Source organism: Mytilus trossulus, chromosome 4 (assembly GCF_036588685.1).
Source record: "Mytilus trossulus isolate FHL-02 chromosome 4, PNRI_Mtr1.1.1.hap1, whole genome shotgun sequence".
Taxonomy (NCBI): domain Eukaryota; kingdom Metazoa; phylum Mollusca; class Bivalvia; order Mytilida; family Mytilidae; genus Mytilus; species Mytilus trossulus.
This window is the reverse complement of record NC_086376.1, coordinates 95,526,490-95,550,469: the sequence shown is the minus strand read 5'-3', so window position 1 is coordinate 95,550,469 and position 23,980 is coordinate 95,526,490. Positions and strand designations below refer to the sequence as shown.

General features: G+C 33.0%; 2 protein-coding genes across 2 annotated transcripts in view; one reads left to right on the top strand and one right to left on the bottom strand.

Moving 5' to 3' along the window:
• Window positions 1–23,980, top strand: part of LOC134716407 (sacsin-like) — a 142,814-nt gene that overhangs the window by 77,247 nt on the left and 41,587 nt on the right. The gene's annotated exons all lie outside the window — the stretch shown is intronic.
• On the bottom strand, window positions 1,910–23,553 carry LOC134714356 (sacsin-like). Its single transcript, XM_063575595.1, has 9 exons — window positions 23,484–23,553; window positions 23,020–23,129; window positions 22,362–22,469; window positions 19,097–19,250; window positions 16,791–17,870; window positions 16,318–16,527; window positions 4,888–15,785; window positions 3,430–3,645; window positions 1,910–1,999 (listed from the first exon to the last, which is right to left on the bottom strand). Exons 1-9 carry the CDS (start codon window positions 23,506–23,508, stop codon window positions 1,910–1,912), a joined length of 12,891 nt encoding a protein of 4,296 aa, XP_063431665.1. The 5' UTR covers window positions 23,509–23,553.

The window sequence follows — 23,980 nt, the reverse complement described above, 5'->3', positions numbered from 1 at the left end:
TTGAGACCACTTTAACACATATAGTAGTCTCATGGTAAATGTACGTACCGATGTAATTTTTTTTCAGAAACAAGTTCTTATGTGGAAGATATAAATAAATGAAAGGGAATTCAACATCACCGTAATAACTATTATATATATCTATAATGTAGTGATATAAATCAATATACTCTGGTTTATATTTTATTAATATTTGTACATATAAAAAAGAAGATGTGGTATGATTGACAATGAGACAACTATCCTCAAGAGACCAAAATGACCCAGACATTAACAACTATATGTCACCGTACGGCCTTCAACAATGAGCAAAGCCCAAACCGCAGTCAGCTATAAAAGGCCCCGATATGACAATGTAACACAATTCAAACGAGAAATCTAACGGCCTTATTATATAAAAAAATGAACGAAAAACAAATATGTAACATGATAAACAAACGACAAACACTGAATCATTACAGGCTCCTGTACATGTATATATATAATTTTCATCCATTTGTATATCATTTTATTCTACTAGTTATTAATAGTGCAAAGCAAGTGCATGGTGGACTCCCTTCTATAATAGCTTTTCTTATAGATTCGCATTTCCCCGCAAAACGAGAGAGCTAGCTAAGGACTTTCTGTTTCTGTATTTAATCTTCACCTCCTTTATAGGAGACTGCAATCATCCTTGAGATATTTTTACGCATGCGTTAACAACATTTGTCTGTACGTCTGCATAGATATTAATTTTTACTTGAAAACATATTTAACATTTTCATAATTAAATTCACCTTTATATAGTATATTACACAACATCATATGTGTGGTATAAAGAGCATAAAAAATATCCTAACACGATATAAAAGATGATGTATGGCAATTGCTACCTAATATTTAAAAACAGAACACGTTACACATTTATAACACTGATTTGAAAGATTGATTAAATAAATGAATCTTTAGTGCATTAGCAAAAACATTGATTTAGCAAAATAATATGGTCTATACATATATTTATATGAAAAATATGACAGAAATACAGAGAACAGAGATATCATACAATATAGTATACATGTGTACAACATATTAACTAAAAAATTGCGATCTTAATTTTCATACAGCCTTAAGATAACTACATAGTTTCTTAGAAACCTTTTTGACCCAAATTGTAATAAAGTATTTTGAGTTCGTGTATTTGGCCATGAAAATAATATTTTGTCAAAAAGTTGGCTTCAGTGAATATCAGTATTTCAAAAGTTAATTAAACTACATATTTACCTCATCAAAAGACAATAATTGTTTTAGTCCTTATCCCGAAAGTAATGTTTGTAATGGAAATTATTTACCAAAATCAATTGTACATCAAACTTTTTTTTTACCAAAATCATACACGTAAAATCACGTTACGTTTTGCGCGATAAATATACTTTCTTCTGAATGTGCTTATTTATTCAAAATCCCATTAATATAAAAAAAAAACCTACTAAAGATTTATCAATATGAAATAATAGATGTTATATATAATTAGAATGATAACGTTTTAATATTACATCATTGTTTGAACAGTTAGCGATAGTAAATAGGTGCATGTAAAAATTCATTTAATAAATAGTAATTATAGTGTACTGTAAATTTGAATAATTCCCTAATTTGCCCAAGAATTTCCTAATTTCAGTTATTTACAGTATCATTAACAAGACACACTAAATGTTTAGACATAAATTTTTACAATTCAATTAATTATATAGAATACAACGAAATCACAAACTTCTTCACATTTTAAAATTAGGGACTTAATTAGCTTAGCAATTACCTATGATGTCATGTTATTAGTAGTCAATGGGATATTCTTTAAGAAGGAGTTTATACATGTATATAACATAATGATATACATTCAACATATGTACACTTTGTGTATATCTTATCAAAAGAATTGATCTTCGATAGTGTCAACAATGACAGCAGCTAACCGGACACTTTCCTCTGCCTGTTCTTTGGTGTGAAACGTCGCACGCTACTGGTGTTACTTTGGTGAAATCACGGACAAGACACATTCATCTTGTTAATTTTTAAACATAAACAATGATATTATAAAGTGTTGTATATCATTTTAAAGCTTTTAAACTCTTCTTTCAGATTATTACAATTTTATATATGTAACAGACCATTTTCATTAATAAAAACTCAATCAAACCTTTATTTTGCAATATGATTTCCTTGTCCCGCGTTACACTTTTAGTTTTGTGAAATTCTGAATACCGTAAAAAACGTATAATCTTTTTTACCAAACGATATAAAAGTTTGTCTAGAACAAGCAATTTATAAGTGGGCGATGACGTACTGTCGATTTTTCTCTCTCGAAAAGACGGAAATGTAAGAAAAAGGGATCAAAATGATACAAATTATGTGTCCCATGCAAAAAAGGTTGCCTTAATTTTTTTTAAATTGTCCCAAAAAGGGAATTCCAGAGCAATCCCGGTGTCGAAAGTAAATAATTCTTATACTAGTATTTTGTACAAAGATCACACTTTCACCTCATGCAATAATCAGGAAATTTTAAAACATATTCTTTTTATTGGAGTTGATTAGCAATGTCCGACATTTTGTCCCCTTCAAACCAAATTTAACGTAGGGTTACGTTTTCTGTGTTTTCATGATGTTTATTTAATACAGTGCCATTCGCTACATATTTTTTTTTATAATGGATAAAAGTACAAACATTTATCTCTATTTTAATACTAAATTCCCATAAATTATATCTAATATACAATATATCAGATCAAAATAAAATGTCCGATACAATGTCCCCACATACGATTTTGACGTTATTTTTAATAAAATATGATTCTAACGTTCCGTCTAATTGTCATGCTTGCACTTTTCACAGACGAATTGGAATACGGCTATTTTATTTTGTTGCTTAATGAGAAAACTTTAAAATTAATGTTTTATTTTGAAGCTCTTCCGATTCACAAAGAAGGGGTGGGGAGACTCGGAGATTTCCTCTCGGAACTGAAGTGTTTTCCGGACTATACAAGTCGGATCCGCTAGAATACAAATTAAAAGAAAAAAACCAGCTATAATAATTGTTCCCGCTAATTCCCTTGCATATATTCAAGTTGTGCAGAACTGCCATGCTAGATATGCCGTAGTCCTTTTGCCTTGACATTCTGGAGTGCAAAAATGAATGCATTTGCAGTGCATAGTTTATCCATAAAAAAAAGAAATCGATTGCCCTTATAATTAAAATGTATACAATTAAATGGTTTTAATTCAAGTTACTTTTTTATTTCTAATTTGTTAACATCTTTTATCTAAGTAAAAAAATCCTTCTGAGGAAAAAAAATCGATCCTTTAAAATTTATTGTAAAAAGCCATCTGAACAACATGCATTCCAACGTTTTTATTTTGTCTTACGTCTTTGAGTGTGTAACGTTAGGTGACACCAGTATCGTGCGACATTTCGGATGGTGCTAGAGGATAGGACGTTATTCTTGGGTATCGCATCCGTGAATAATTTACTACTACATTTTCCAGTTTTTTGGAAGCATCCTTGAGTGTTGGATTTCTTAATGTTATATATTTCGTCAAGAAATGGTCGTTTCCAACTTGAGAGGAATCCTCTACTATTTGCACTGCCTTGAGAGCTTTTTCAGCGGCCTTTTAGAAAAATATAATAGAAAAAAAAATAAAACACAATAGTTTACATGCACAATTTTCGTTCATGATGCGCTTACTTAATAAATTTCAGCTTAGAAATGAATGGCTCCATAATCTTCAAACTTATTGTTTTGGTTAATAATATATTAAAAAATCATTTAAAAAAGGACGTTTTAAATGCTTATTTACATATTCAGATAACGTACCGATATCTATGCGCACGATATACCGGTTTCTGAAATAAACTTCATCAAATATTTCCTTCAGCAAAGTTTGAGAAGCGAAATATAGTAGATACAATGTTAGAGAGTTTGGGAAGAAAATGGGATTACCATTTAACAGATGAGCAAAATGTAGAATAACAAAAATACTGAGCTGAAAGTTCAAAACGGAAAGTTTCTATAAAATGGCAAAATCAAATGATAAAATATATCAAACAAATGGTCAACAACGGTCATATTCCTGATTTGGTAGAGCCATTTTCAAATGTAGAAAATAGTGAATTGAACTTGGTTTTATAGCGTCAAACCTCTCACTTGTATGACAGTCGCATCAAATTCCATTATATTTACAACGATTCATGACTCAAACAGACATAATAAGTAAAATTGTCAAAATATGGGATACAGTAGTCGTCAATATGTCACAAAATCAATTAGAACAAACACAAAGAAACACAAAAACCAACTATCAAATTTAACATCTACATTCATTGCTTACTTATATATATATATGTATACTAAATCAAACCATAAAGAATTGAAATATTAGAAGTCCTGCACTCTAGTAGAGTCGCGGTTTTGATCTCAGATATTGTTTTCGTTCAAAGTATTTTCAAATTTATAATTCACATGGGGAATGGTGAAATACAGGGTTGAAAAATCAAAAGTTTTCATGTTCTTATAACATCGTTCCCCAAGCATGACAAGAAAGCGTAAATCTGGGTTGAGAACCATTAATTTAACATTTTAACTCAAAAATAACAATCAAAATATAAAACGTATACCAGCAGCAATATTCACCTACTAGTGGTAGCTCAAACACATACACGAAACTATGTATGATTTCAGTACAAAAATGTTTTGAGGAATACGCAATAGTTAATGCGTTTAGTGATATTTACATAACAATGAATAAAACACCAATAGAGAGCATTGTGTGACAACAAGAACGATATTTACTTTATATGAAAGTTTTGATAACGATCTTTCTAAATTATATCCAATATTGATAGTTTCTTACCTGGTGACTCTGTACACACACCCAGTTATAGGTCCTATCGGTTGCTGTGGTTAAAGATAGTTGTGCAGCAGACATATCGAATCTGGCTTGTTTAATCCAGATGCGACCCATATGGGGTTGTGGATTTTGGAATGAAGAACCATGATGTTGGCAATCTCTAGGACGTTTTGTTCCGACTCGGTTGGCAAATCCATGAATATCAAATGTATAACCTTTTGAGGCTCCATCAACATCGTCTCCTGAGCACGTAGCATTACGTAGATATTCTTCCCACTGGCCATTTTCATAGTTTCTTCTTACATCAATTTTGCTTACGTCTATTTCACCAGATTGCAATCTTGTGGCGAAATTGGTTAAATGTTTAAAAACTTCTCCACAGAAAGATGAATTTTCGTTCTTATCGGGATGCCATCTTAAAACAAGACGACGAACAACATTTTTAAACTCCTCTGGTCCTAGGCGCCATGCACGAACTAAGAATATTTCTACTGTTTGAAAAATTTGTTCCTTTTGGTCAATCGTCTGCTCCACCTGGCTACGGGCGTATAGTTGAATATCTGCTGATGTATTTAGTTCTGGTCTGATGACATTATAAAGTCTATGTGACCTGATCTTTAATTCAACGTCCTCACCGGTATTTATCACGTATAGCGGAAATGTTTCTAAATCATCTTTCAGCTGTTCTACTATCTTCACATAAATGTAGACTGACACCACATCATCGATGTCATCTCCAGTATTGTCAAACACTTCATATACAGCACAGTCTCCTGCTTCGAATGAACAAAATTCTGAGGACAAGAAACCTAAAAGTTCGTCTGGAACAGCTGTTCCTGGTAAAGGAAACCAGGAAATACATTCAAACTTATAGTCAGCATCTACAAATCCAAGCTTGTTTAACTCTTCTTCTAGTTCAGTGCTGAAAGAATCGAAGAAGGGCATAATTGCCTGGATGTCGCTAATAAATATCTTTTTAAAAGCTATTTCTTGAATACCTTCTGAAATCCAAATGATGTTTCTCGGTAACCACGAATCTGAGAAATCTTTTTTGTACTCTACATACATAACATTTTCATCTGAAGCATAAAACACTGGCTTATTTCTAATACTTTCTTTACATTTTTCTTTCTCGTAAACAAGTACCGTTTTTAAAGTGACCAAGGCACGCACTCGAAGTTTTTTAAGTTGATCAGTTACTTCTTTAAATTCACTCCCACTAATTTTCATATTTTTCTTGACCTGATATGTTTTCATTAAACGAATAATTGCATAGCTGAATAAATCACCAGATAAGAACAGTTCTAATTTTGCAGCTACATCGCTTGAAACAATGGATTTCGTGGAAACAGCTATCTCTGTTACAGATTTTGAAATTGTATTCGGTCTGCAGTTGACAGGTAGGCGCAGCAGACGAGCAACTGGATTAAATTTGTCTAATATGAAAGGTGTCAAGTCACACATAAAATCAATTTGTTTTCCCTTTCCGATCCGTAACCTAAACAGATTAAGATCATTAATCATAAGATGATTTGAATGTTTGAGAACGTTTTTTTCATTGAGTAAATACAAATGCATTTCGCAATCTCTGTCTGCATCCTTTGGTGTATAGATATCTAGACAATACAATAGCCCCATGAATGCACATTTGAAGGATTTCAATTCTTGTAGTGTAAGGGGTTCATCCTGTGCTTTATTTTTCATTATAGCTAATATGTTAGTGTATTGATGAATCGAAACATTATCAGTGGCACCAAGTATCTCAAACAGATGGAAGTAGTCACCAAAACAATCAGAACACTTTAGCATATAAGGTGGAATTTCAAACTCCTTTTGTAAATGAACTACAACACTACTTGCAGGTAAAAACCGCCCATGTTCAACAAAGTATATGATTGCCGTTTGTTCTAACATTACCTTTGCCTCAGTCATCGAAAGTTCTGGAAGTTTGGAAAGATATTTATAAAAAGTTTCTATTAGGTCCTTTATGAATGACTTGTTTTCTTTCTGAATACCAGATCGTTGGAACGATTCACACACCTTATGGATATGCGAAACGACACATTTTAAATCAGGCTGTTCTTTAACATTTAGGTGTTTAAGTATCAATTCATTAGTTGGTACGGCATACTCAGGTAGCAGAACTTCCATTGTCCAGCACAAGTCAACATACCCTGGTGGTATACTATTTTTAAATGACATCAGTCGTTTATCACTTATAGGACTGCAAATAGATTGGTACTCATCGGAACACGTAAAAGGTGTTATAAAATTTATCTGACTAATTGTTGATAGTAAATATGTGTCCTTCTCAAGATTGGCTAAAGAAAACAGATGTTCAATTAGTAATTTCGATTGTCCTTCTGAACATGGAGTGTTTCCATTGTGCTGAATTGTCTTGGCAAAATGTATGATCATCTGCAAGGTAACCGTACTTTTCATTCCTGCACATTCCATGAATTCTTTCCAGTCACTTTCCGAAAAAGGTACACTTGGAAGTTCAGAATCGTCACAAAGCTCATGTAATAAGCTGTTATGAGGACTGTAAAAAGCACATGCCTTTTGATAACGTGCAGTTCTCTCAGTTGGAACAAACTCCAAATTGGGTAATTCTTCTTTGATTTCTTCAAATCTCAACAATTCATCTCGGATGAAGGTAAGATGTGGCATGTGTGCCTCTGGGTTCAAATGGCAGAAATTCGGTAGTATGAACTGTTTGTAAAGGCCAAGTAAAGGATGTTTAAACTTCAAACTTTTGTTTTTTTTCTTCTTCGTTTCGTAACAAAGGATACATCCAATTTTCCCATACAATTTTTCATGTGATGAATTATGTTTTATCAGTATTGTTTTCTTTGCTATACACAAATCATCTATCCCGTCGAACACTGTCATACAATCAGAACTCTTCACAACAAGAACTTTTTGAGCATCCTCCAGCTTCACGATATTTTCAGAAACTGTTGTAAACAGAAATAATGTTTTTATCTTTAAAAGGATTAGAAAACCAAGGGAATCCGTGGAGTTGCTAAAAAAAGTCAGGAGTTGGTCACATTCTTCTGTGGTAAGGTTTTTCCACTGAACACTTTCCCTATGGAAATGTAAACAATCGACGAACTTTGTAGGTTTAAAAACCGTGGCCACTATATCAGATAAGTGTTTGGTTCCACATATTTCGGTATTTGGCGATGGAATTTTTAGTTTGATCATTATCTTATTCAAATTGTCTTTTGATACTTCGACTCTCTCTTCGTGAAACAAACAATACGCCATTTGAAACGATACTAGCTTATTTTCTTCGTTGAACCATAAGCAAGGCAATAAGCACCAGTTTTTAAGAACATTGTTAATATTGTCTTGTGTGTTGAGAAATTCCCAGAGCATAGTTAACCATTTTACATCAAGTTTATTTTCCGATGAGATCCAGTCAATTGGTTCTAAACTCTCATATACTGATCTCTCAAGTGTACATGGTAGCAATTCTAAAAATGATATTATCTCCAATTGTTTGAAACTTTTTTCGAACGCCACCAATTTTGGCCATACACATGTATGTACAAATTTGTCAGCCGATCGCGGGAGAAGTTCACAATACTTTGACAAGATCAAATTATTTTCTGTGCAAAAAGTGGTTAAACTATTGTCATTTCGGACAAGCAGCGGTACGCCTTCTAATTCATCAATACTTTTAATATTTCCCATCAAACAAAACTCTAATACAGACATAAGTCTGCCAATATCTCTGACCAGTGTATCATCAAGTAAATCTCCAGAAGAAACGGAAATAACACACTTATCTGATGCTCTGCTGTTCCAAGATTTTAAGAAATCAATCACAAAAGTTGGAGTTACGGATTTCGAACATATACAATGTTTGCGTTGGTTTTCATCAATGTTTTCTATTTCTTTTTCAGAGAGTGCTTTATTCATTTTAGTTTTTTTATGTTCTGTATATGGCTCTCTGATATGCACTCTACGTAAACATGATTGGTTAATGCTTTTAGAAATTCCTATAGGAACACATATTATGTTCATTCCTAAATCAATTAGCACCTCTCTTAAGTTTTGTTCTCCATAAAATGAACATCTTCTTGTTGATCTGGTAGTTACTTCACTTGCTTTGATGTCATCTAAATATGTTGTTCCAAAATGAAGATCGTCAAAAAATGCTGGAAACATTCCGTGAGTACTTTGTAGCGGCACCCATTTCTTGATTTTGAAATTCTTTTTTTGTTCCAACTGCTGAGATAATGGATGAATAGAGCATTCATGTTTTTTATATGACGGGCTTACTGGAAAAATATTCAGTTCTTGTCTGATAATACTTTTGTAGGTTGAAAATGTAAGATCTTTCCAAATATCTTCTTTAGCAAAAACAAAAACAGGAAAGCAATCTAAAAACTTTTTGACAGCATGCTGATATGTACAGTTTTTAATTTCTTGTTGATAGTATTTGAGAAGACCTGCATATGCATATGCTATTGTTTGATCAACAATGCAACGGTTCCACATATACCGAATATCATCTTTGAAAAGACCACCAAATATCTGAGTTCTATTTGAACTTAAAGCAAAGTGACCATTGATATGAACTGGTAAGCCAGTTGGAATCGGCAGCGGCAAAAAGCAAAATGCTCTACCATTTTCCATCTCAAAATACTTTTTGTCTTTCGTTTCCCTGTTATATGATTCTATGCAAGTTGCTGCTCCGCCTTTGGGTGAAAGCATAATTTTTTTTCCATCAAATGCTTCAACAATTTCTGCTGGTACATCATTTTGATCCGGAAACCCAAATGCCTCTACAATCAACCATCTTTCAACATATTCTGTGCTATCGTGTAGGTTTACATTATATTTGGCTTCCATGTATTCAAACTTTCTTAACTTCAATTTTTCATCTTGCAAGGATTTAAGACGAAAATTGGAATTGTGTACAAAGTTGTGTTTTCGTTGACTATCTTCAGAATTCATTTGTAAAAAAGCATACTCAGTGTCGGATAACTTAGTACCATCCTTTTCAATGTAAGACAAATTTATTTTAACCACATTGGTTAAAAATAAAAGACTCTTTTTCATATTGGATTTCATTGTCAAAAACATTTTTTTAACCAAATTTTCGTCTACAATAGTATCACTTATTTCGGATTTTCCCGCCATATCCTGAGTTCTCAGTGGAAATCTGAACCAGGTGCCTTCATTTGAAACCAGTTCATTTTGTAAATACGTATTGTAAACATCTTGATAACTTTTTTGTAAAATATTAACATCATTCAAACGCAAACCTGTGGAATTTTGATCCGCCATTAAAACATTAGTACAGTGTGGGTCAAAAACACAAAATGTACTACCTTCTGGAGTACTAGGTCCTCGTGTGAGGAAAGAAGGGACATCTGTTAAATGGTACACGGCGTTGAAACCAATACCAAACTGTCCTGTTTTTGTGGGGTCATCTGATTTACTCCCATGACCTAGTTCTTGAATTTTATCTAGGTCTGTTTCTGAAAAGCAAGAATTATTAAACACTGTCAATGCTGGACCCTGAAATTTCTTCCACGAATCATTGAAAACATGTTGTGTTCGATGATGTCGCATATCAAGCACAAAATGAACCTCTGTAGCTCCGGCGTCGTCAGCATTTTGCAATAATTCATTCAAAATAGAATGATCTCTCGGATATGCAGATATTATCCCCCGGATCCGTGCCACAAGCTTTTCCTTCTGTCCAAATGGTAGAACATTTGAATAGCGAGATAGATGAAGTGTACGTTTCGGCTTTATACCTAAAGTTTCTACAATTCCAAATTCATGTTGAACGAAATGATGGATGCAATTCAATTGGTTTTCACCGAATAGTACTCCTTTATATTCGTCGTCAAAACAAATATTTTCTATTGATCTAAGAATGCATTGCGTGTCTGGTATGAATATTTGGTCTTTTTCTGTCCTCTTTAGTTCCCGCTTTTCGCGTTTCAATAACGAACAAATGTTTTTCAAGATATTGATAATGCTTTTTACATCAGCAGTCGACATTTTGGTTTCCATGAGCTGATTACGCTTTTTTCTTAATACATTGAGAAAAGTATCTAAATCAAAATATCTTGGAATATCCATGTTATTCCACAATGCAGTATATTCTCGGAATATTGGATCGATCTCAAACAGATACGGATCACAATCACTCTCTAAGTTAATTGATACCTGCGACGGAGAGACCATTTTGTCTTTGATGAAAACAATATTTTTATTTTGTAAATGTTTTAGCTCTCTTTTGACCAGGTTATCCGGATAGCTCCCTAGATCCTTATTTATATAGCTATATATTTTCGAACACGTTTCTTTAATTTCATAATTAATGTCAATATCTAGAGATCCAATTGCCTTCAGTTGATCTATAACGTCCTTTGTTTCTACCACTCTGATTCCAATTAACTGTAAAACCTTAGTATGATCGTTGTGACCACAGATAAAGCCAATGGCACTTATCAGAAATCTATCTTCAGAAAGAAACAAGTCCTCTGGTGGAAGAAATCTCTTATCTCTCTCAAGTGTGTCGTTTTTCCATGGAATAATGGATGGCCAACCCTCAGGCTTTGACATAACTGGTAAAAACGGTATTTTTTTCAGACTGTTGGTCACATCCTTATGATTTTCAATTGCATTATTCAAATATTTGATAAGTGATGAAGATCTTTGAAGTTTCTCATTGAGATCTAGATTCCTTGCCGTTTGCAATGAATATGCCCTTTCCAAAAGAACTTTGGATGTAACAATATCAACCATCATTCCCATTTCTCCTAATGTACTGGTGTATGCCTCAAAATCTTCTCTAATGAAACATTGGTCATTAATGTCAAACATGGTAGAAACTGATCCTGTTTGGGATACTAAATCGGATGGTTTTCTCAGGGTTTCACTCTGTTTTACTGGTATGCACTCAATTGTCTTGATGAGCGCATGCAGTGTTTGGTTTTCCAATGCAAACTTTAATAGAATGTCGCGTTGGTTAGATCTGCTAGGCGATTTCCAGTAAGTATCTGTCATATGAGGGAAGAAATATGTCTCATAGAATTCGTCTTTAGATATAAGGTTTCCATGTATTTTTTTGTTTGCCATGTCAAACATTTTGAAAACTTCGACAGGCATGTCAATGACAGTTTCTGGACCCTGGTAAAAGTTAATGAGACTTTCGAAAGCAACTTGACCGATGGTTTGAACGTTTCGAAATGTGGGTTCCAAGAATAACATTTGACTAAATGAGCAGGAGATAACTGTATCTTTGGTTTTTCGATAGAAAACAACTGGGTCTCTTTCCATCACATTTTTATAAAATGATGTTACCAAGTGACTGATGGTGCGATCATTTTCGGTCGAAAGTGGCCATGCTTCCCAGTAACCTTCTAACACGTTGCTGAATAAAGATGTTGAAGTAATAAAACTTGCAAGATTAATGTATGCATTTTGAACTACATCTGTTAGTAAAGCATCGTTCCATTGCCAGTTTTCGTTTAAAATGTCATCCTCATTATATGTGACAATACATCTTCTGTCTCGTGCAGTCATGAAACATCCATTGATATGTAATGGTAGCGATGTTTGTTGAGGCAATGGCAAAAAACAGAACAGGTGACTCACTGAATAAAAACCTTCAGGGACTTTTGAAAGTTGTAATATCTTTCCCTGACTATCAACAGGTATGGCAACACTGCCAATTGTGACAGCACCATTTTTTCGTAATCTCCTTTCAAGATCAAATGAAGTTTTCCCAGTATCCCATGAAATAATCCAAGATTGCTTTCCAGAAAATGGTTTAAAATGTGTTGATAGTAGTTGTATTTTGTCTGTAAAATTAAACTTTATATCAATTTTTTGAATGCGTGAAATTTGTTTAGAGACTTCGTGTAGATGATTTCTTGCGACAACAGTTTGCAAAAACGGTTCGTCTTCGCTTCCAACGTTTGATTTGGCGACTTTATACAAAAGCTGTTGATCCAATTCTGGATTACAACTTTTCCCATCAAGATGGTATACGACTAGTTCAGTCACATTCTGTGTAAAAAGCAATAAGTTTGCAGCTCCCGATATTAATTTATGTAATAGTTCTATCATTTCTCTCTTTCTGTATTCTGTTGATTTAATTTTACTTCTAGTAGCCTGTGTATAAGTACGCAGCGGAAAACGAAAGAGAGTTCCTTTAAACTTAAAGTTTCCATCATCATCTGTGTCAAGTTTGCAGCCAAATATGCCTTCAAATGGTTTGAATTGATTCTTATATATCGTCAAAATATGTTTGGTAATTTTAACGCGAACTCCGGGTTCGTTTTTTTGAACTGCATCTCCAAGATGATTCAAATGGGGATCTAATACCACTAAGGTATCACCGCTGATAAAGCTAGGTACATCTGTTATATTGTATACAGATGAAAATCCTAATCCAAATTTTCCAATTTTATCATTGTCCATTAGTTTCGTTTTACCCCCAATATTTAAAATGTTAACAAAATCTTTTTGTTGAAACATGGCATCATTATAAACCCATAACGCCTGTCCTTGGCACTCAGCCATGCCTTTATCAAACAATTTAGCTTGCAAATCTTTGTTTTCTCTTTCATCGTATAAAAAACCTATCCGTTTTGCCTTAGCGTCGTCGGCATTTTGAAGTAATTCTTTTGGAATAGAAAATCCATCAGCATAACTTTCAAGTTCATTTGCAATGGTTGTGGTCAATGGTTCCTTTTGACCCCATGGTATGAAAACTGTGCTCTTTTCTAACGTTCTTTTTGTTAAAGATGTTATACCTAGCATCGATGCAACCTCAGCAATATCGGGATGAACAAATACTATTCCGGTGTCTTCATTTAAATTGCGAACATCTTCTGAGAAAGTGCAGTTTTTCACACAGTCAAAGACAAGTGAATCATCATCGGACATAACTGGAACATATAACCCCAGCATTAGATCTCTATCAATGTCCATACTGACTATATGTTTCAGTATATCCACTGTAAACTTTCTGTCTTGCATGACTTCAAAATTATTCCCTTTTCTTTCAGTCTTAATGTGATATTTATCTCTTATCTGAATTAGAACTGATTCTAACATTTTAAAGTCAACCACTGATTTGACACCTATTTCATAAAATAATTCATGATAGCATGCTAGTTCTTGGGCGAGCTGGAAAATGTATGGTTCCAATTTCAGACTATACTTTAGTTCAATACAATGCACTACCGCTTTTGCTGACTTAAAACCATAAATATCTGTTGGAACACAGTTCAGTCTCTGCAGTCTACTTATATCTAATAAGCCTTTCTTTCTTTGTTGACTCAGAAATCCGAAAATATCCCTTGACATGCTGATATATTTTGAATTATCATTTTTGTTGTAGACTTGTATCATTTTTTCTAAGTGTCCTATGACTAATTTGACATCAGGTTCAGAGTTCCATTCATAAAACATAGAAACTTTGCTTTCTGATTGAAAAACATCTACAAGTGGTTTCATTGTTCCTATGAGATTTACAAATTGAAAATGTTTAACTTCTTTTGGAGAACAAAACTTTGCTTCTCTATCATACAGTTCAAGCTTGCATGGATAGCTTTCAGGTTTTTTTCTACAACAAGGTATCCATTTTAATTCTTTGATTTCTGCTAATCCTACTTTTGATATGCTATCTGGGTTATCTACTAAAATTGAGATCAATGCTTTTGCTTTACACTCCCGGTTTTCAGAGGCATTGACATTGTCAACCTCATATGCTGTCTCGATAAGGTCTTTAGAAGTAATGTCTCTTTCTTTTTTAATTCCAAGTTGACGTAAAAACGTAAGTAAGTTATTTTGATTTACAAATTCTTCATCAGGAAATACGCCTTTTTTACAACAAAAAAGGTCTCGTAAACGTCCAGACGTAGGATCGAACAATTCCTTAACGCAGTGATATCTGCCGTCATCTGAAGGAATGAAATCTATATCCATTGCCTTTATCAGTACTACATCCAGTATATTTGTTGGTTGACCTTTTAGATAAATCATGAATTTTTGTTTATCTTCGGATTTGTATTTTGAATCTTTAAGCATTAATTGAATAATTTCACTAATCAATTGGCATTTGTCCAATTCAATGGTTTCAAACTTGGTCAATATATTTGCACAATCAGGAAGAAGAAACGACCGGGGATATGATAATCCTTTAGGGAATGGTGATGCATTTACCGTAAACTTATTGTCGTCCCATGAAACTATTTCTGGATGTTGAATATTGTCAGATTGGTAAAACATTTGTATTTCCTTGAATACATCTTGTGAGCATGGTGTTATTGCAGAACAATGGTCGTCGAGGTACCTTGCAAGACTTGCTCGTTCTTCGTCTGTGCAGATGTTATTGATTTTTCGGGATACTTCAGAGATCAAAGTGTCTGATTGTAAAAATTCAAAACAGCCTACGACGTTTTCAGCTGTTGGAAGTTTGATAAACTTTCCAATAACATCCTCGTAGTAAAATCCAATAGTCTTTGCGGGAGGAAACAACTGTATCCCAGTCAACTGGACTGCTTTTTGTACAGCTGCTGGTAACGTTGGCATATTTTTATACTCAGTCAGCATATATTTTCCCTCTAAACAGAAAAATTCTACTGCAATACTTTTCCTCTGTTCTTGTCCATTCAAAACATTTTCTGGCTTTTCCTCCTCAAAAAGTGGAAGAAGAGGAACGTTTTTAAAAATACGCAAATCCTCAATACCTCTGGAATGAATGTACTTCCATACATTTTCAATCCACGTTCGAGTTAAAACCTGATTTGTTTTAGCAGTGAATATGTTGCAATTTTCTGTTTTACAATGAATTTTGAATATCTGTAGAAACATATCTGGGAGAACTTCATTGGTTACGAGCTTGAGTTGATATAGCCCTATTGGAAAATGTAAGCATATGTTATTATGATTTAAGTTATTAATCTGTTTTAAATGTTATAAATTAAAATAAAAAATAAAACTGTAACAGAAAAAAACGTTGTGTAATAGTTTAGGTCCCTTATTAGTCATAAAGCTCATGAAGTTAAAAATCTTTTTGAACTCTATTTTCTATACATATCAATAATTACTCGAGTTACGTTTTAAAACTGCCATTGACGGGTTACAAATACTACTCAACCATATTCATGATATTGGTTTCACCACTTTGTGTTTATATTTGAATTGAAATACGAACGTATAGGCTGCAGAAATATTGACACTATAATAGTTTATCCTGACAAGATACGTTAAAGATGTCAATCAGTCGATTTATTGACACTTTGATTAAAACAGTGTGTACGTGAAAAGTCAAAAGGTTTATGTGCATTTCAAAAGAGGGGCGAAAAATACCAAAAAGGACAGTCAAATTCATATTTAACAAAATTTCAATGCATTTTTTATGTTTCTTTACAAATTAAATCACTTTACCTTTCTCAGCAATTTCAACCAACTCTTTCCATGCTCCATCTGGTACACTTGTTTTAGACACAAGCCTTTTTTTAAACCCAGGAAAAAGGTCTAAACTTTCATCACAGAGAACATATATATCCTCTGTGCTATTTACAAATGTTGAAAATGTATGTTCATCATCACTTAGAGGAAGAAGGTTCAATCCACCTAATTCGCAATATTGTTTATCTGAAAGGATGAATTCAAGTATTGAAAGCTTCTGAACGATTTTATACTCTTGCCAGCAGTCAGAACTTCGCAGTTTGTCCCTTATGAGTTTTGGCGTAATTGACTTTGGATTATGATCCATATATTTAAGGACTGCTTTTATGTTTTCTGGTAATTTTACAAAGTTAACTCCACAATCGATCAAAAGCATTTCTAACACTTGCATAACGTTTTCATGTTCGTTTTGTGTGGAACCATAAACAATGTCAGCTACAGACTGATCTATTTGTATCCATTTACCACCATTCTGACCTGTATAAAACTGGTTTTTTTTAAGAGAGTATCATACAAAGATTTTAAAAGAGGATGCCATTGTTGGTCCACACTGTCGGGATCTGGAATCAATTTGTAGAATGTTTCCACAAGATCGGGAGTATTTCCACCTTTTTTACACAGTTCCTTAAAATGGCAAATTATATGGTTATAATTTTGGGGCAAAAATTCGGCGATCAATCCATCATTCCACAATAAGCTATTATCACTTTGATCTTGGTCGCATCCGAACTTTACATGACATCGGTTATGCTCCAATGCAAAAAATCCATTGACGTGAACCGGCAATCCTGTAATACTTCTATCTGATAGAGGCAAAGGCAGAAAGCAAAACACGTGACCTGATGGTTTATTTACACTGTTCGATTTTGTACAAAAGGCAATACCAGTACACGGACTAAGTGAAAGGCCCTTATCTCTTGATAACAATTTCATTGATTGTGACATTTGAGCCGATCCATAAAGATATTGAACTATAGTCCAATGGTCTTTGGTGAAATCTTCTCTAGCATGTGGGTATGTTCGTACAACTACTTCCCTAACCGATGCTATTGTAGTATCGGGGAGTGATTTTCGTTGTTCAATTTCTCGGATAACTTTTTCATACTCTTTATTGCCTTCTAATATATTTTCCTCTACCAATTCTATGCAGTATGAAAATCTATCTGTCTTGACAAAGGAGAGTTCAAGATGTTTAATATGTCTAAGAAATAATGGTATTATTGGAGCTTCTCTTTTGAAAGACTCAAACAACTGATCGATGTTTTCGTTTGTGTACACTTTCGGAGATGTCAAACTGCTTTTCTCCCGAAGGGGAATCCAAAACAATGTTCCTTTATATTCTGGTTCCTCTTCAAATATTATTTTACTGTTGAAACCAAATTTACCATCAAAGCAAGTTAATGTTTTCTGTGGTGAATCGTCTCCTGAAAGGTCTTTGAGAGAGGCAGACCAGCAATCATCTTCCTTCTCTTCTGACTTTAACGGATCGATGATCAAAAGTTTCGTTCCGCTCAAAATTACAGCATGATCTGTTAAAAAGGAAAAAGTGTATTGAACGAAAAAATTGTGATAGTAATAATCTGAATCACTGGGTTGTTAGCCAGATCTGGGGTTTTACAGCAAGAAATAAGATAGCAACAATAAACACAAAACAAATAGACATTCACAAGTCAGACGTAAACTCTAGATCACATAGTATCAAGCACTAAAGCATCCCGTAATTATGAAAGTAAATAAATTATATATCCATTGAAGATTTGTCAAAAATGCAAAATACTGTAAGGGAAACGCTAACTATTAATAAATAATAATAAAAAAAAACAATGAAAAAGTTCCTGTCTGTAGCGAAGTACATATATATATATAAGATAAAACAAAAGAAGCAAATTATTTCATAGATAAACTTGTTTTAGAGTTTAATCCTATCATATAGGAACAATTAAAATTTTAAAAAAACAATGAATGATGGCAATTACAGAAATCGAAGTACTCCACCTTCTTTTGCTCACCAATCATGCTGTTAGTTTGGTGTGAGCCAAAGTTCCTTGTTGAAAACCGTACTTTGACCTTTAATGTTTTTTTCTTTTACAAATTATGACTAGGATGGATACATTGGCATTCATACCACATCTTCTTATATCTTTTTAAGGTAAAAACATTACTAAATGTAAAATGAAAAGAATACAATCGTTCGTCCCTTAACAAATAGCAAAATCAAAATATCCCGCATACAAAACAAATTTAAAGCAACTGTCATATTCCTGACATGGAACAGAAATTTCATTATGTAGAATCAACGGCTTAAAGCTGTTTTTATAGCAACTTGAATGACTTACATTCTATTATATTGATCACAATGTTAAAGAAACAGCGTTTATTTCTGAAAGAGAGCGATTTGATTTGGAAACGTTTCATTCATATCATATTATTTACAGACAAAAATTAACCTAGTTGTGTTCCGCTGAGAGCTAGTTATTAACTAAGAATGTGACGATAAAAAGTAAAAAGGAATCAATTTCCTTACATGTTTTCTTATGTGCATTCACGTGCCCAAGCTAAAATATATTTGAAAGTGATGTTTTCCCATTATAAAACAATTAAGAGTTACCTCTCTTTTCACCATATATTTTAGTAAACAGGTTTATGGTTAAATGGTTAAGTAATAAATACAACAATAAAAACACTTCTCAAGTACTATGATACCATTACGATTAAAAATAGATTAATGTTCAGAGTTTATAAGACACAATATTACCTGCGATATGGAAAACTGATTTGAAGCCTTGACCAAATCGTCCAACTTTTAGTGGCTCATTTAATTTTCTCTTAAAACTAGCACCTATTTTCTTTATCCCTCGCCAATCAATATCCTTAAAGGTCTCGTCGTTGTATATACATATTCCAGGACCCTTTAAATAAAATGGATATGTTTATTGTCCTTCATATAAATCGTGTGATAATAAAATTTATTTGGAAGAAAGCATCGCATTTGAAAGATATGTGTGCTATATCAAAACATTGTCTTTTAGAAATAACAGACTTTTGTCACAGACACGATCTGATAGAACATATACCAAATATACAAAACTTTTCATTTTATTCACTACACCGGAATGGTCTTATTTATATTTTAAATTTAATTCGACTAATACTGGTGATATTCGATTACAGTTTTTGAACATTTACAGACCAAAATAATTCCGATGAAACAGGTATAAAAAAAGTAAAATAATAAATAAACCAAACTCAAAGGAAAATGTAAAACAAAAAAGTCAATTTATGAATGATAATATCATAAGCTCAAAACAATCAAACGGATTTAAAACACACGTTATATTTAGGACTTTGGTACAGTCATATCCTTATGTAGAAAATAATGGATTAAACCTAAAGCTAACTTATCCTCTCATATATATGACAGTCTCTAAATTCCATTATTTTGACAACAATATGTGTGACCAAAAAAACCGGACACAATTGGTAAAAATATTAATGGCACAACAGTTAACATTGTGTTAAAATCTTAATCAATATAAAAAAAAAAAAAAAAATGTCACCAAATGGTACAAAATGGCATGTTGACACTTAAAAGACAAAGCACATAATAAAAAAAAACATAGGACAATGGCAAAAAAGTAAAGGTTAAAAAATATAAAAGATTAAACAAAAACTACACTTACGAATGCAATTAAGATGATTTACTACGTCAGTACCTATAATCTTTGCTTCAAGACAATCATGTATTATCTTGAAAGTGAAACTCTTTTAAGAATAGGACGAGATGTGATAAATACCCCTGGTTTATCAACGTTCTGTCTTGACACTGGTGACATTGCATAATAGTCCAGTCAATCTAGCATAAATTTGACCCTAACCCGAAACTTTAACGTTAACGCTTCTATTCATCAGAATTTATTGATTCATTAGTTGACCGTTTATTGAATTTTCAACATTTCAAGGTAAAAAATCCCAAATTTAATAAAAATAATTAAGCTAATTGATATTTTATCGTATGTTTTTATATGTTGTGATGTTATGCTATTGTTTCAGAAAAAGGGAGAAGGTTTGGGCCCATTAAAACGTTTAATCCCGCTGCAAATGTTTGCACCTGTCCTAAGTCAGGAATCTGATGTACAGTAGTTGTCGTTTGTTTATGTAATATATACGTGTTTCTCGTTTCTCGTTTTGTTTATATAGATTAGACCGTTGGTTTTCCCGTTTGAATGGTTTTACACTAGTAATTTTGGGGCCCTTTATAGCTTGTTGTTCGGTGTGAGCCAAAGCTCCGTGTTGAAGGCCGTACTTTAACCTATAATGGTTTAATTTTTAAATTGTTATTTGGATGGAGAGTTGTCTCATTGGCACTCACACCACATCTTCCTATATCTATTCTTCTTTTTGTGATTTAAAGTTTCTTTAGATAAGTAAGTTGTTGAAAAATATAATATGAAGATATATACAATACCAAATTTTCACATTATTTTTTCAAAATGGTTACAAAGCTTCAAATTTGCACTTTTCTTTAATGAAAAATTCATGAAGAAAATAAAACTACCCACTACACTTCGATTTTGTACATTTCATGAGCAGAAGCTTATATAATTTAGTCAAATACAAACTTATAACCCCATCAAAGTATCATATGTTACATAAATTTCAAGAAAAACAACCAAAAACTGACAAAAAAGACTGATTTTTGAAAGAGTTATCTCCCCTGCCAATGTTAATTTTCACAGGAAATTAAAATGCCGATTTTGAGTTTTCCTCAAGTTAGATTTTATGGGACGTTTTTCTGTGTATATAAAGGACATAATGCTATTGATTAGAACTATAACATTTTCTGTTGCAATTAGTTTGAGGTTAAATCTTAGTTTGACTGGACTATAACGTCTGTGTAGCAGCTGCAAAATTACAGAACAAGGTGAAAACAATGTATATTTCATATGCAAGGGGTATATTGCTGCTATGGTTAAGGAAATTTATAGTTTCAAAATTAAAAACAAAAGCCTCTCGAATGATTGTGATGACTGCGAATGTTGTATTCGACTCTAAAAATGATGCGAAGGATGCCGTGTCTTCATTTCATTCAATTCTGTAGTTCTGGACGATATATAAATGGAACCCAATTAGAAAAATTTGGAAGTCTACATACGTTTTGATTTGATTAGAATCCTGTCCTATATTACACATTGCCTAAAATTGGCAGCACAACAGTAACTATAAAAAAGGAACTATAATTACTGATAAAACAGACGTTAAAAGTTAGGAATTTACGTTGAAAATGTGACAGGTCAACCAATATTACTTGTTTGTTAAGACAACTATGTTATATTGCTAATCTTCAGAATGTGGTAAGATGTAGTTTTCATCTTCAGTTGAAATTGCAAATGAACGTGAACTGAGGCAAAAGTATTTACTAGAAATCGAAATTCAAATCTCATATACTACGTTGAGATAGTAGCAAGGCAAGCGAATAATTTGTTTGTAAGAATAATTATATTGTTTTGCTTTCCACCAGAATGTAGGAAGTTCTAGTTTGAAAGTTAATTTGAACGGAGACAAAATTACTTACTAAAAATCAATGTTCAAACCTAATGTATCGACTAAGGGATCAAATCAATGTAACAGAGAAAAACTTAGGAAATGACAGACTAAAACACGAACAAGATTGAGTACGTCGACAAGGTAAGCATCACTGCCATGCTTACAACATCGGCAATCCCATTCATTCGTTTTGGGGGATTTTTCTGCAGGGACAAAAACACAAATGAAGCATACCATAGTAGGCTGTTGTAGAAATATTATACGGTAATTAAGGTAATAGATCAACACAAGGATGTGATGTATCGTGTTACAACAACGTGTCATTAGATTACATTTTGGTGGGATTATACTGGCGACCGTGCGTACCAATGTTCTATATAGATTTTCTTGATTTCACGCAATGATAAAAATGACGATTTATTTTCAAAAATATGAGAAATAAATTTATTAAATCAAAACCAAACGGAAAGTCTTACCTTGAAGTATTTACTAATGTTCAAAGATTTACCAGGGTCTATAGGACGACTGTCATACATGATTTTCATACACGTAGCACCTGCATCCTCTGCATTCTGAACCATCTCCTGTTAATTATAAAATAAAAATCAATTTATCTGAATGTGTACAATTCGTTTAGATATAATTATGGAATCAAGCTATTCTTCTTCTTTCTGGGGTATTTAGTGGATGCTTCATTATGAATGTTCAGTATGAATACTCGGAGCATAATCTACGAAAGTCAATATAGTATAGGTGTTACTTTCACTGTCGGTTAGCTTATATCAAGTACATGATTTATATATAAAATTGAGAATGGAAATGGGGAATGTGTCAAAGAGACAACAACCCGACCAAAATAAATATATGCTTTTAGTGGTATTCGCTATCCACATGATAGTGCATACAACCTTTGATTTGACAATTATATGAAAAAGATGTCCACAACAAATTATTTAAAACGGTTTATCTTTATAACATACAGTTTAACAATTAGTTCATCTCTCATAGGACATTGTGAGACTATTTTATGATTAGATCTAAGATGGCATCGTGTAAACTAGACAGAAAGTTGATACTTATTTTGGAATTAAGTGAAGAAAGTTATTTATGATTTGTTTTCTAAAAAAAACTCACTCGAAGAATCTGCGAACCATCTGGGTAGTCATCAAGTATGTTTTGTAATCCTTCTAACAGTGTTTCATTTTCCATTTGTTGAGGTGTTCCAACAACTTTGGGCAAATAACCTGCATTTTGATAAATGAAAAGTTTAACAAACAAGTTTAGATATTTACCGTGTGTGTAATAACATAATCAACACAATTCGGGTGCCACATGAGGAGCAACATCTGCATCTGCTTACCCTTCCAGAGTACGTGATATCATTCCCCCGTTTTTGGTAGGGTTTGCGTTGCCAAGTCTTTAGTTTTCTATGTTGTGTCTTGTGTACTGATATTTGTCTGTTTGTCTTTTTCTTTTTTATCCATGGCGTTGTCAGTTAATTTTCTATTTTTGAGTTTGACTGTTCCTCTAATATCGTACGCGCCTCTTATAAAACAAACCCATATTTACTAAATAACTAGAAAGACGATCCTACTTACCTCCCTTTCCTGTCGACAAAGACATAGTGTTGTCCTGTTCTCTGTTCGGTCTCTATCTAAATCATTTTATATCATCACCTGAAATTATACCATTAATTTTTAGCATTAATATAAACTTGAAGTGTAATTTGATATTGTTTTAATTTAGTTCAGTTTGGCAAAACCTATAAAATTGATGTATGTTCATGAATTGCTTTCAAAATAGTCTTGCATGGTAGAAATTCTGATTTCATTAATGATCTCCATGCTATGTTGATGATGTAAATTTACACGTTCCGCTTATTTGTTAGTTAGATTTCCTTATCTTTCGATGTTTTGGAAATGGACATTCCTGGAGAGGATTCTTGAAGAAAAGCGTTTAGGAAAAAAGTCTTTTTATACAGTTCTTTTACATACTTGTTGTTTATACAATGAGGAGACAGACTCGTCCTGAATATGCATGAAACATTTGCCACTGGACGTTAAGCAACCAACAATCAATCAATCATACAATGAGG

Excerpts from the sequence above, each read along its gene's own strand:
- LOC134714356 (XM_063575595.1), bottom strand. The coding sequence starts at position 23,508 with ATGTCTTTGTCGACAGGAAAGGGAG. Across the intron at positions 17,871-19,096 it reads ATCAGTTTTCCATATCGCAG|ATCATGCTGTAATTTTGAGC; the intron begins GTAATATTGTGT and ends CCTTTTTAACAG. Across the intron at positions 16,528-16,790 it reads GGTGGTAAATGGATACAAAT|ATAAACAATATTGCGAATTA; the intron begins AGATCAGTCTGT and ends TCATCCTTTCAG.